General features: G+C 49.7%; 2 protein-coding genes across 7 annotated transcripts; one reads left to right on the top strand and one right to left on the bottom strand.

Moving 5' to 3' along the window:
• Positions 1–944: 944 nt before the first annotated feature.
• LOC117717968 (putative protein T-ENOL) lies at positions 945–5,648 on the bottom strand. 6 transcript variants are annotated; one of them, XM_076942825.1, is made up of 6 exons: positions 5,493–5,648; positions 3,676–3,760; positions 3,292–3,442; positions 3,022–3,055; positions 2,790–2,847; positions 945–1,234 (listed from the first exon to the last, which is right to left on the bottom strand). In XM_076942825.1, exons 2-6 carry the CDS (start codon positions 3,754–3,756, stop codon positions 1,199–1,201), a joined length of 360 nt encoding a protein of 119 aa, XP_076798940.1. In that variant the 5' UTR covers positions 3,757–3,760; positions 5,493–5,648; the 3' UTR covers positions 945–1,198. The 6 variants fall into 6 exon arrangements, with proteins under 6 accessions (XP_076798940.1, XP_034371371.1, XP_034371375.1 ...); XM_034515480.2 differs by lacking the exon at positions 5,493–5,648 and adding an exon at positions 4,564–4,680; XM_034515484.2 differs by lacking the exon at positions 5,493–5,648 and adding an exon at positions 4,193–4,352.
• Cdipt (CDP-diacylglycerol--inositol 3-phosphatidyltransferase) lies at positions 4,711–8,669 on the top strand. The gene is made up of 6 exons (XM_034515461.2): positions 4,711–5,165; positions 5,261–5,395; positions 6,466–6,619; positions 7,076–7,157; positions 7,493–7,574; positions 7,690–8,669. The coding sequence occupies exons 1-6, from the start codon at positions 5,123–5,125 to the stop codon at positions 7,833–7,835; spliced, it is 642 nt and encodes a 213-aa protein (XP_034371352.1). The 5' UTR covers positions 4,711–5,122; the 3' UTR covers positions 7,836–8,669.
• The last annotated feature ends 4,531 nt before the right edge of the window (positions 8,670–13,200 follow it).

Genomic DNA, 13,200 nt, shown 5'->3' on the forward strand with positions numbered 1-13,200 from the left:
CTTGATTACAGCTTAAGTAAATTTGAGGCAGCTTCTGTATTGAATACTTTTGTTTTTGAGATAGGGCTTTATGTAATCCAGGTTGGTCTTGAACCCCAGATCCTCCAGCAGGAGCCTGCAGAGTGGGTAGGCTTCTATGTATATTGTGGTTGGTTTTTTTACCTTTTGTTTTTGAGACAGGACATCTCTATGTAGTCCACACTGCCTTGATACTGTGAACTGGAAGCAAACTTTCTGCCTCTGCCTACTGAGTGCTGGGATTATTCAGGATTAAGAGGGATAATCCACTTTGTGTTGTTGGGGGTTTTTTGTTGTTTTTGTTTTTTTGTTTTTTTTAAATCCTTGTAAGGAACTTGTGAGCCTGGGGTAATTTATTACTTACAGTTTTTGGGGGGTTTTGTTTGGATTTTTTGAGACAGGGTTTCTCCGTGTAGCTCTAGCTGTCCTAGAACTCATTCTGTAGACCAGACTGGCCTTGAACTAACTAGTAGAGATCCACCTGCTTCTGCCTCCCCAGTGCTCAGATTATAGGCATGCACCACCGCTGCCCAGCCACTCAGTTTTCAATGAAGGAAAGTAAGGTTGAGGGAGGCAAATGGACTTCCTCAGAGGAACAAGTGAGAAGTCAAACTGAGCCTAAAATACAAACTCCTCAGGCCTTCCTGAATCCCCTCAGTCTGGTAACAAGTCAGCACACTCTCTTAAGCATGAGACCCCACAAGCTCAGAGGGAGAAGTAGAGGCCCAGGGTCCTCAGAACCCAAGGCAAAGGCTCTCCTGACCATCAAGAGTGGCTTCCCGGATGTTAGAGCTAGCTAAAGGGTACCAGACAATGGGTTTGGCTCTAGCAGGTGCCAGACAACTAGATTTTAGAGAGATGCTGCCATGCACCAGCTCCCTCTAGAAGAAAGGCATACCCTCTCCAGGACCTACTCCAGAACAATGTTTTGGGGAAAGGAGGTCCCTGGTTCTTTATTAAAACCTTTTCTTCTCAGTAGTGTTTGTCCATGGAGGGTGGAGGGCCCTGCAACAATCCCAGATTTTCTTGGTTTCAAAGGTGGCGTTGCTTATGACCAGGAGTTCCTCCCAAGATGAGAGGCTTAGCCAGTTGCAAAAGAGGGGCTTTGAGGTTTTCACTGAGGGGCATTGTTGGGGGAGGGCAAGAGGCCGAGAGAGAGCAGTACCAGGGAGGACTGAGCTCATCCTCCAGTTGTCAGGCTGCTGGGGAGTGCTCCCTGGAAGAAAAGAAGAGCTGTTGACTCTTTACACTTACGGGTCCTGTTATATCCTTGACCTTTCACCCAGCCATCCAAGCCATCCACCACCCTTGAGTACAGACACCATGCTCCACGTATTCCATAAACCCATTTCTCCATGCACACAGCCACCTACACCCTCCTTCCCCAGCCTTCAACTCTGTCTACCTCATCACCCACTCATTACTCATCCATCTTCCCACTCAATCATCTCCCACTTACACTTCTTGAGAGCAGGGGCCTGCCTTACTTTGCTCAGAGGTGCACTCCAGGACAGTGCTGGCATATGGTAAGCAATTAGTACATGCTGAGTTAACACATCCAGTCATCATTTACCCATCTACTTGTTCAACTCATCCATCACTCCCTATCTAATATTTGCTTTTAATTTTAAGCATTTATCTATTTACTTGTCTACCTATAAGGTAGGGTCTGTACAGCCCTGGCTGACCTAGAACTCCCTCTGTAGACCAGGCTGGACTGGAACTCACAGAGATTAACCCATCTCTACCTCCTGAATGCTGGAATTAAAGGCATGTGCTACCACACTAGGCTTTTAGAATTTTTTTTTTTTTAATTTATTTTATGTGTATTGGTGTTTTGCCTCCATATAGGTCTGTGTACCACTTGTGTGCCTGGTACCTGTGGAGACCAGAAGAGGGTATCAGATCTCCCTGGAACTGGAGTTATAGACTGTTGTGAGCCATCACATATGGGTGCTAGGAATTGAATCTGGGCCCTCAGGAAAGTCAGCACATGCTCTAAACTGCTGACCAGTATCTCTTTGGCCTCTTTTATTACATATGTATACTTTCTAAATTCCTGTTTGTTTATTTTGAGACAAGGTTTCTCTTGGCTGTCCTAGAACACACTATCTATATCAAGTTGACCTTGAATTTGAAAGGAACACCCTGCTCTGCCTCCAGAATGCTGAGACTAAAGGCATATGCCGCCATGCCTGGCAGGTCCTAGAGCACACAGCCGCTGACAGCCTCCCTTGACTAAGGTTACTAAGGTGCCTCTCTGTATCTTGGCCCATACAATCTCTGCTGCTTACAATACTTAGAGCTGTTTTCCTAGGACATTCCTTCTTTAGGTGTTTCCTTCTTCAGGAAGCTCCATGATGTCTTTCCTTCCCAGCCAGCTGAGGATGGGGTAAAAATAGTCTTATTGTTTTCTCTTCTTAGGTAGGCACCATTCCATATTGTGTTGTCACTGGCCATTAACTTGTCCTGGCCTCATTCTAAACTGAATTCTGCTGGATATGGTGAGCGCCTTTAATCCTACCACAGGGAAGTTAGAGGCAGGTTTGTCTTTGTGATGTCAAGGCCAGGCTGGTCTACATAGCTAATTCCAGGCTAACCATGCTACATAGTGAGACCCTATCTCAAACAAACAAACAAACAAACAAACCCCTGAATTCTTCAAGGGCTGTCTTTATCGTGCATTCTGTGTCCCAAATGTCTAACTCCTAACACATGGGCAGCACATAGTGGAAGCTGGAAATGACGGAACTGAATAATCTCATACAAACCTTTTCACGAGGAGATGGCAAAAGGTGTGCCTTGGTTCGGGTTCGATTTCTGTCAGAGCTGGAGATGGCAGAAGACAATAGAACAGGCTGAGAATCACGAGCTGGAGCATCAGGAGGGAATAGAATAGAACTTCATGGTTGAAAACTCCCCCTACCCTGCTGGGATGCTGTCAACCCTTGCTCTCTCCCCACAGGCTCCTCTGTCCTGGGAGAAGGACAGAGCCTCACTCACCGGGTGTCAGTGCCTCGGGTCTTGGTGAAGAACACTGGAATTAGAGGCCCCAGTTAAAGGAACAACTTTCCCCGTGGTTAGAAAGAGTTGTGGCTAGAGCAGATGGGAACCAAGGGGCTCCTGGCTGGCAACAATAAGTGAGTTAGAAGGTACAGGGCTCTGGGCCTAGGACAGGAAATGAGGAGAAAAAAATGGGCAGATTCCTGGGGAGATCAGCTATGGCTGGAAGAGTCAGGGACTGGTCTCTAGATGAAGAGGGAGAGAGTTCACCATTTCTAGATATCTGAGTCCCTTGGTCTTTTGTCTGCTTTTCCTTGTTGGGCATAAGATTCAAACGGGAGCGAGCAATAAACAGTGCTTCGTCTGTGAGTTCTGTGCTGATTCGGGTGAGGAATTCTTCAGAGCGGGATAATGAGGCTTTCTGGAAAGGAAGTTAGAACTCAGCCTGCGAATTCCCATCCGTCTGGTGTTTTCCAGGCTGCAGGCTCTGTGGCTGGGGAATCTGGTATCAGTATGTGGTTTGAATGGAAGGCCCGAGACCCAGAATGCAGTCTGTGGGGCCTCGGGGTTAAGGAGCAAGAATAAGGCTCAAGGCTCAGACAGGGCTCCCTGACTAGCTCTTCCCACCTCCTCCACTTTTCCATTGTTCTTTACCTGCCCTCCACCTAAGGAGGCAGCAGCTTGAGATGGCCAGATGTCCTTTTTATCCCCACTCCTGGCAGATGTGGATGCCATCCCCCTGGAAACAAAGATTGTGTTAGACTGAGAAACCAGCCCACTTTACCTCAGATTCCATCTCACGCCATTCCCCGAGCCCAGATTTATTTAGTCAATGACTATAGCTCAAACATCCTACTGTCTCAGTTCTGTCCTTGAAAAAAAGTTGGTTGTTTCGCCTAAGTTGACAGGAGGGACTCTCAGAACAACTCCCTTCCCTATTCCCTCCAGAGCCCTTCTTCTTTCTTTTCTGCCAAGGCACTTCCTTAGGCAAGGCAGCCAACATGCAGCCCCCGACCTGGCTGATGGGTTGAAATCTTAGGCTACTCGGCAGGAGGGGAGACGGAAAGTTCTAAGGGGACCCTATGATGGGCCTCAAGGGATTGGGAGTTGGGGGAAGAAGGTTGGGAAGAGGGTGAACCAGAGAAGCGCTACTCCGGGTTGCTATAAAGACCTAAATGTTTGCGGAAGTTCTATAGTTCCGTTGCTAGGAGACTAGAGATTCTAGAACTAAGGACGCTTTCCTTGCGTGTCTCAGTGGCTCTCCTGATTCCTTCTTAGAGGCGGTGACCCCAATGTTATATCTAGACGTTTGGGAGATGACGTAGGGTGGAACCTAGGCTCTAATCCTCCCACCACCAGGGCGGCGCTAGAAGCAATCGGCAGGCACGCCCGGAGCCTCTCTAGCCACCTCTTCTCAGCCTGGGTCCCGGAGAGCGACCGTGGCCGCAAGCGTAGAGGGCGGGGAAGCGATGTGGGCCGTACTAAGTCACCCAATCTCTCGGGGAGGCGCAGATTCCGGACGGAGGAATCTCTACGCCTTACCGTTGCCTCCAGGAGTTTACGCCCTCTGTGAAATGCAAAATGCAGATTCCCTCTTAGGTCTCTTCTGCTTCTCCCTTTTCAGTTTCTTCCTTTGCGGGTGGCTCTCGAGTCTCTCCCCTCCCTCGGTGCGTTGGTATGAGCCGAAGCCAAGGGGCGGCAGGAAAAGGAAGCAGGCTGGCCTTAAAGGGACCTCAGCCATTATTTATTTTATTTATTTATTTATATTTAAAAGCTGCTCTCTCCTTCCTCCGATGTTCCTAACGTCCCCGACTGAAGAGTAGGCTCGAGGAGCCAGGCGCACCCGGAGCTGCGGGGCCCGCTGCTGGAGACGGCAGCTCTTACCCATCGGAAGGCCAGGTGTGCGTGAGCTGTGCCCAGGGGTGTCCCGCGCCCCAGCGCCCTGCGGGCTCTAACAGCTGGGATCGCCCAGGGGAACTGGGCCCTGGGCTCAGGTGGAGCGGCCGATGCCCCGGGCTGAAAGGTGAGACCACGCTGGTGAGGCTGGGACAAGACCTTGCATCTCCAGACCTGGGCCCAGACGACAAGGGGAGCCGCCAAGATGCCAGAGGAAAATATTTTCCTGTTCGTGCCTAACCTTATCGGTGAGTGCTGCCTGCCGCCCCAAGAGCAGCGGAGGGCGAGGAACCCTAAGCTGGCTCCCCGATCATACCCTGTACCTCTCCCATCCCATCCCAAGGTTATGCCCGGATTGTCTTCGCCATCATTTCCTTCTACTTTATGCCCTGCTGCCCCTTCACGGCCTCCTCCTTCTATCTACTCAGCGGACTTCTAGACGCTTTCGATGGACACGCAGCTCGAGCCCTTAATCAAGGTGACAGAACTTTACCACCACCGGCACTACTTGGGAGCCCAACTTCCCCTGTTCCTTCCCTGCTTTCTCAGAACCTCGCAGAGGACTCTTTCATTACCTTCTCTGTAAGAAAGCAAAACAGAGCTGCCTGGGATTTAAGCTTGCTCTTGAGGATTGATGACTGTTATGAGGGGTATGGACGATCTAGACCAGACGTAGCTGTGTGAATGGAATTCCATTCGGGTGTGGCAGTGGTGGCTCATGCCTGTAATGCCAGCACTGATGAGGCAGAGAGAAAGATTGCTCCAAGTCAGAAGTCATCTAGGCTTCGTATTGAGTACCATGTGAGCCAGGACTACACAGTAAAATCCTGCAAAAAATAAAAGTGATCGGGGATGAAGGTTGAGTTTGTGCTCAGAGGATAAGAATGCTTGCTACTCTCATAGAGGACCTAGGTTTGATTCTCAGAACCTACAAGGTGGCTTACAACCACCTATAGTTCCAGTTCCAGGGAATCCAATGTCCTCTTCAGACCTCTGTGAACACCAGGCTTACATGTGGTGCGCATACATATGCTGACAGATAGATACATAAACTTTTAAAAATGTAAGTAATAAGAACATTCCATTCAACAGGTGTTTACTAGGTAGTTACTATGTGCTAGGCACAGACATTATGGATTCTAGAAGAGAGGTTGGCACTGGGTGGGAGGAAGCAGATGTTTAGCGCTCTGACTAGTTTTGTAATGAGTTCTCCAGACCCACCTCTAAAATTGCCCCTGAGACTTTAGGTCTGCTTGCCTTTCTTTGGGGCCTGGTTCTGGGTTAGTAGAGTTGAAAATAGAGTTTCCCCATTCCTCCAATACCTCTCCTGCCACAGCCCTATGCCTTCTCATTTCTTGTCCTCATAATCCGTGCCCTCCTGGCCTCACCATCTGTTGACAGCAACCTGCTTTTCTCCTCTACTTGTAGATGGTAGACATTTTCAAACTCCTTTCATGCTCAGCTTAGAATGATAGGCCAGAGCAGGTGCCTGTCACTGGTCTACTATACCAAACAGGCCCTTTCCACTTAGTAGTCATTATTTTTCAGGAACCCGATTTGGGGCCATGCTCGACATGCTGACGGACCGTTGTGCCACTATGTGTCTCTTGGTCAACCTGGCCCTGCTGTACCCTCGAGCTACTCTGCTCTTCCAGCTCAGCATGAGCTTGGATGTGGCCAGTCACTGGCTGCATCTGCACAGGTCTGCTCTGATGCTGGGGGGTGTTGATGAGGGGAAGGCATTGCAGTGGGAGGGAACTGGGATGGCTGCAGGCTTGGGGGTGGTATCTTCCTTTTTCTACCCTCCTTGAGACAGCAGCCCAAGGCTTGCTTAGAACTTAGTATGTGCTCAGGTAGGCCTCAAATTCATTTGAGTGCTCAAATTATAGGCATGTGCCAGCATGCCCTGGCCCTTAAGCCCCTGGGTGATCCCTGTGTCTCTCAGTGGGTTTGTCATTTTTACAGGTGGCTTAAGGATTTTCTAGCATGGGCCTGGCTGAATATTTTAGGGTTCCAAATGGGGAAAGAAGTATGGGTGCTTTGTAGTGGGGCATTTAATCCTGACTCTGCCCTGCCTAGGGAACTGTCGGACTTTGAGCTTCACACCAGGTCCCCCGTACACTGAGCGCTCACGAAGTCCTGTGCTTTTCTCCCCAAGTTCTGTGGTGCGAGGCAGTGAGAGCCACAAGATGATCGACCTGTCTGGGAACCCTGTGCTTCGGATCTACTATACTTCTAGGGTAAGCACTTCCTGCCCCGCCCTGACTTGATCTGAAAACGGGAAGTCTTAGGCTGAACACTGGTCAGGAGAGGTGATAACAGCCATCTGAGCAGGAGTGGTCCTTGGGCTGAAGCGAGGTGGAGGCGAATTAGTGGGAGGTCAGCGTGCATCATCCTGGCAACAGTGACAGTGAAGCCCCAAGAGAGAGGGAGAGGGGGAGAGAGAGACCCAAGAAGTACGTAGTATAGTGCAGTGTGCAGCTGGCTGAGAGACACTCTCCTGTCTGGCAGAAGTCCCTGTGGGTTACCGTAGGGACATGGCCCTCCGTCTTAGGCAGCCTTATATTGTGTGCAGCCTGCTCTGTTCACCCTGTGTGCTGGAAATGAACTCTTCTACTGCCTCCTGTACCTGTTCAGTTTCTCCGAGGGACCACTAGGTAGGAAAGGGGATGGGGGTGTGGTTCTACCCTGCCCTGCCTGGGGGGGGAGAGAGGCCTCCCTCTCCCACCCCTCCATCCCCTGTTTTCCTTCACTCTCTCTGCCTCCCCGTAGTTGGCTCTGTGGGGCTTTTCCGGATGGGCCTCTGGATCACAGCTCCTATCGCCCTGCTCAAGTCCATTATTAGTGTCATCCACCTCATCACAGCTGCAAGAAACATGGCTGCTCTGGATGCAGCAGACCGTGCCAAGAGGAAGTGATCGTCTCCCATCCCCAGCTGCCCACCTGCCCTGGGTATCTACTGTACCACGGGGCTCCTCTCCTCCTCAGAGGTCCCAGTGTCATGTCTTTCTCATGTGTTCTGTAACCTGCTGGGATTGGGGGTCACCCTCTGTTTGGTGTTGTCACTATCTCTTTAATCCTGATGATTAGACCCAACCTGTGACCCCAAGGACCTGGCTCTGCAAAGCAGGAAGGGTGCTCAGGAGGCCTCACCCATCCAGCTGGTGCTCCAGGAGGCCTGACTGAGGACTGGGTGTTGCCACACATCCTGCTGGCTCAGTCCTGGGGTCTGGACTGGGACTTTGGGAACACGTGAGGGCAAAGGAGTCAGACTGACGCCGTTGGGCCAAGGAAGCCTGGGTACCAGGCCAGGGATGGAAGGGGCCAGGGGCTAGGTAGATCCTTCCCTGAGGCAAGCTCCTCTATCCTGTCCTGCTCTGGAAACCTCCATAATAAAGGGGGGCACCTTCACTCTTTTTGGATTTGTTTACTTTGAGACACTCTTAGATGGTGGTCTAGGATTCAGAGGAGCTGGATAAAAAAATCCACCTGGATGCTTTTCCCAAAAGAGGTGGCTGGCTCCTCCTTGTCATTCCAGTGACCTTAGAGAGGCCTTGTGGCTCTTCAGGTTCACGAGCATTGTCTCTGCCCACCCGCTTTATGTCCCTGGCTGGCCACTTTCATTGTAACCTTGATCTTCCCTCATGAGAATGTAAGTGTCATGAGAACACACTTATGTCTTTCTTGTCTCTGCCTGGGGTGAAAAGTAGCCTGCATGTGGCAGCTGCTTAATAAATCTTCATGGAAAGATGGACGGTTTCTCAGAGCACAGTCCTTAGGCCGAGTGTGTGTGTGTGTCTCGGTCAAGCTGGCTCTGCTATACCCTTGAGCCACACACACACCAAATACCACACACCACACTGATCTTGAGTTCCTAAGTGTTTTGCTTCTGCCTCCTGAGTGTTGGGATATGCCACCATATGAATTTTTTTTTTTTGGGGGGGGGGGTGTTTCGAGACAGGGTTTCTCTGTGTAGCCCTGGCTGTCCTGGAACTCACTCTGTAGACCAGGCTGGCCTCCAACTCAGAAATCCGCCTGCCTCTGCCTCCCAAGTGCTGGGATTAAAGGTGTGCGCCACCACTGCCCGGCATTGTTTTGTTTTTTTGAGACAGTATTCCTGTATTACCCTTTCTAGGCTCACATGAACCTCCTACCTCAGTCTCCCAAGTCACTGAAACCCTGGGTACATGCCACTAACTAGCAGCAGCTTTCTTTCTTCTGGCTTTTGAGGTAGGGTCTCATATAGCCCAGGCTGGTCTCAGCTGCTCTAGGGAGCTGATGAACTCCGGATCCTCCTGCCTCCACCTCCCTTGTGCTAAGACTACAATAGGTGCCGACAAACTCCACGCTCCTTCATTTGTAAGTGTATTGGGTTGCAGTGTATTGGGTTGCGGTGCTAGACCCCACGTTGGCACTGTTGGCAGACATTTGCTCCATCCTTATAATAACTTGGCTGTTTCACACACCTTGTGTTGGGAAAGCTGGCATTCAGGTGCAGTTTGGGGGTTTGGGGAGACAGGATCTTACTGTATAGCCCAGGCTGGCCTTAAACTCAAGACCTTCCTGCCTCAGATCTTTGAATGCTGGGTGTGTGTCACTATACCCAGTAGGATGAGGTGTTGATATTTTAAGTAGATAGCTGGTGAGGACAAGGAGGGAAGAGTTACTGCTCTTGGCAGAACAAACAGCCCACAGAGGCAGGGGTCCAGAGAGCACCCAGGCAGTTATGAGAGATTGAAATAGATCTTGATCCATGTGTCTGGAACACTAAGTGCTGCGGTGTAGGAACTGGTGAGAGCTGAGGCTCCAGCAGCCCAAGGAGCTCTGTAGGACATCAGGCCTCTCCTTCCTTGTGGCTATCATAAGGAAGTGCAGTTCTTATCAAAGGGCCTTATCTCATCTCCTGGGCCTGCTCCTCAGTGAGATGGCTGTTTGTTGCTGTGCTTGTCTGGAGGCAAATGAAGAGAGGAAGTCAGTTTGGCTCCAAAGTCCACCCTCTGCTGTTTTGTGTTAGGAGGCTTCTAAAACATGGGTGCCCTCTGTTTCTGATGGAACCAGGTCCTGCCAGGACCTAAAGATACTGCTGGTAACTCTTCTTCCTCCTGTTTGGGGAGGCATTGCAGGATCTATGTGGAAGGGTTGAGGTATTGGTGCTGGAGGAAGGTATTGAGCCACACAAAGCTGATGACATTTCAGATGGTCCCAAGACCCATGCGGGCCTGCCCCAGTGGAGGTGGAGGTTGGGTAGGGAGGCCCTAAGTAATTTTCTGGAAGTAGCCATCACTCCCACCAAATGGATCTTCTGAGTGTTCAAGCTGAGGTGTCCTCTGTTGTCCTTACTCCCACAGTCCTGACCCACTCTAGGGCCCTGGCTGTGATCATTTATGGTGACACCAGCTATGTATGATCTTCACGGGGGGATGGGGAAGGAGAGAGCAGGTGCTTTGGAGCAGAGTGTTGTGCCTGAGGGCCTGAAGCCTGAAAGGCTAACACTGCATGAAAGGCACACACACAGAAGGGCCTCCATGTCCCTTGAGGTTGAGTCTCAAGTCAGCATGGGACCTTTGGTCTCCTGTTTGGTGGTTGGACTCGACTCCAGAAGAGCCTGCAGGGTGCAGGGATGCATTTACAGCCTAGGACCCACAGGCCTTTGATCTGGAGGCAGGAGTGAGGAAGTCTGGAATTTGGTCCTGGACAGATCTTGGGTTCCATGTTGGGGGTGTGTCCCCAAATGAGGGATGGCTGTAATAATTTCCTAGAAATCAACTATGTTCGTTCAGGCTAAATAAATACCTCATGCAGGACACTGCAGCAGTTCATCCCATGCATGGCTGTGTCCTGGGAAGGGCAGGAGATGGAGAGCCCCAGTTTGCTGTTCCTTTGCGTGCTCTCTAATCCCCCTGCTGCAGCTTTAAGTGACCCTGGGTATGGGAGAACTAGCTCAGCTGTTAGAAGCCCTTGTCGCTCTTACAGAGGATCAGAGTTTCAGTCCTGGCAGCTCACCACCAGGAACTCCAACTCAAAGGAATCCAGGTTGTTCTTTGGCACCTGCACTCAGTACGCACAGGCATGTATGTAAATTATTTTGTATGTAAGTTATTTTCAGTCAGACATGGTGGTACATATCTTTAGTCCTAAAGCTCGGGAGGTAGAGGCTAGTGGATCTCTGAATTTAAGGCCAGCCTTCTCTACATAGTGAACTTCAGGACCAGCAGAATTACATAAAGAGACCCTGTCTCAAAAAGCCAAAACAGCTTTACTGTGTGGCTGTGTCTGTCCTGGAACAAAGTGTAGACAAGGCTGGACTTGAACTCACAGAGATCTGCTTGCCTCTCTCTGCCTCCTGAGTGCTGAGATTAAAGGTGTACCCACCACATCCTGACAATATATATATATATATATATATATATATATATATATATATATATATATTCAAAATTCAAAATTTTTTTAAAATTATAATCCTAGCTGCTATAACAAACTCCAAAATGCAGTGGTGGGAAGTTTCCAAGACCACTTGGACATGCCTGTAAGCCCAGCACTCAGGAGGCTGAGACAGGTGGATTGCTGAGTTCTGGAACTCATAATGAGACTTTCCATCCCTACTCTCTAAATTTTTTTCTCATAAAATGTTCCTTAAACCTGTTAATTTTTCTAGTATTTAGCCAAAGGTAAGGCATCTGTTCTAAAGCTGGAAAATATGGCTTATGTTCAATTTTATTGGTGGGCACACTGTTTTGGGGTTTGTTTTGTTTTTTTGTTTTGTTTTGTTTTTTTCGAGACAGGGTTTCTCTGTGTAACTCTGGCTGTCCTGGAACTCACTCTGTAGACCAGGCTGGCCTCGAACTCAGAAATCTGCCTGCCTCTGCCTCCCAAGTGCTGGGATTAAAGGCGTGCGCCACCACCGCACACCGTTGTTTATCATCTGGGCAATTTATGGGTAAATTTGGTAACTGTGGAACCTGCCTCCTGTGTGAGCAGGGACCCTGCTGTGTTCCCGTGAGGTACTTTCCTGTCACTGAGGTACACCTGTCTCCTCCACTTTGCTACCAGTGCCAGGCCAGTCTTCATTACATACAGTTTAGAGTGATTTCCTCACTGCCTAGGACTGTAAGCCTATGGAGAACATACAGTCGTCAGGCCAGGCTGTGCTGTGTAGCATCTGCCACCGTCTCCGATGGCATTCACATCTCTCTCCAACACTGTCTCTCACGGTTTACCTGAGGTTTACTTTTCCATCTAGGATGCAGGCTGATGGAGGCCTTGTGGGAGATTTTACTGATCATACTTTTATATGGAAAGAGAGAAGAGAGTATAGTGATTACTTTAGGTACCCAGTATTTCATTGGCTGTAACAAATTACGTGAGCAGCCTGTTGGACACTATGCATTCATGTGAAGACATGAAGTCATCAACTGGAAGAGAACCCAGGGGTCAGCGGTGACAGTAAGTCTGGAGAAATGGATTCTGAAGCCAGTGGTGCTGGCTGGAATGTAGGTAGGAGAAAAGAAGGTCTTGGAGAGGACCTGCCCTGAGGGCTGTGCAGAAAAGACAGCACTGGCCAATGGTGAGGCAGAAAGAAAACTAAAGTATGTGGTCATGGGAGCCCAGTGTGGAAAGAGGTGACTGGTCAAATGCCAGGCAGGCTGAACTGAATAGGCATGGAGACACACTAACTACAACAGTCTGAAAAAGCCGGCGAGGCATGAGCAATGGGCGCTAAGCGTGCAGAGAGCTCCGGAGAGATCTGGCTGTGAAGAAACAAGAGAAAGGCGAAGACAGGTCGAGCTCTTGGGTCAGAGGAAGACACTGGTGTCCTGCTTTATTACTTCTACCGTATTCCCTAGAGACAAGGTGGCTCACTGAGCCTACAAGCACAGTTTTATGGCTAGGGCCAGCATAGCCCTGTGATCCTGCCTCCCTCCCTATAGCCTTATAGCCTGGCCATAGTTGCTGCCTTTTGAGATTTTTAAAAGATCATTTTTTTTTAATGTGCATTGGCATTTTGACTACATGTATGTCAGTGTGAGGGTGTCGGATCCCCTGGAACTGGAGTTAGAAACAGCTGCTGTGTGGGTGCTAGGAATTGATCCTGGGTCCTTTGGAAGAGCAGCCAGTGCACTTAACCACTGAGCCATGTCTTCAGCCCCCACAGCTGCCTTTTTATGTGGTTACTCTGGATCCAGACTCAGAGCCATATGCTCTTTAACTGGGAACGATTCTTACCTGTTTGTTTTTATAGAGTTGGAGGAATTTACAGACTGATGGATGGGGCCCCAAAGA

The sequence above is a fragment of the Arvicanthis niloticus genome, chromosome 1, assembly GCF_011762505.2.
Source record: "Arvicanthis niloticus isolate mArvNil1 chromosome 1, mArvNil1.pat.X, whole genome shotgun sequence".
In the NCBI taxonomy this organism is placed as follows: domain Eukaryota; kingdom Metazoa; phylum Chordata; class Mammalia; order Rodentia; family Muridae; genus Arvicanthis; species Arvicanthis niloticus.

What these genes read in the sequence shown, in the direction of transcription:
- LOC117717968 (XM_076942825.1), bottom strand. Translation starts at nt 3,756, where the DNA reads ATGGCATCCACATCTGCCAGGAGTGGGGATAAAAAGGACATCTGGCCA. An exon ending in GACTCAGATATCTAGAAATG is followed by an intron (nt 3,056 to 3,291) that starts GTGAACTCTCTC and finishes CTCTAATTCCAG; the next exon opens with TGTTCTTCACCAAGACCCGA. An exon ending in TGCCATCTCCTCGTGAAAAG is followed by an intron (nt 1,235 to 2,789) that starts GTTTGTATGAGA and finishes CTTTTCTTCCAG; the next exon opens with GGAGCACTCCCCAGCAGCCT.
- Cdipt (XM_034515461.2), top strand. Translation starts at nt 5,123, where the DNA reads ATGCCAGAGGAAAATATTTTCCTGTTCGTGCCTAACCTTATCG. An exon ending in CACTGGCTGCATCTGCACAG is followed by an intron (nt 6,620 to 7,075) that starts GTCTGCTCTGAT and finishes TTTCTCCCCAAG; the next exon opens with TTCTGTGGTGCGAGGCAGTG. An exon ending in TTTCTCCGAGGGACCACTAG is followed by an intron (nt 7,575 to 7,689) that starts GTAGGAAAGGGG and finishes GCCTCCCCGTAG; the next exon opens with TTGGCTCTGTGGGGCTTTTC.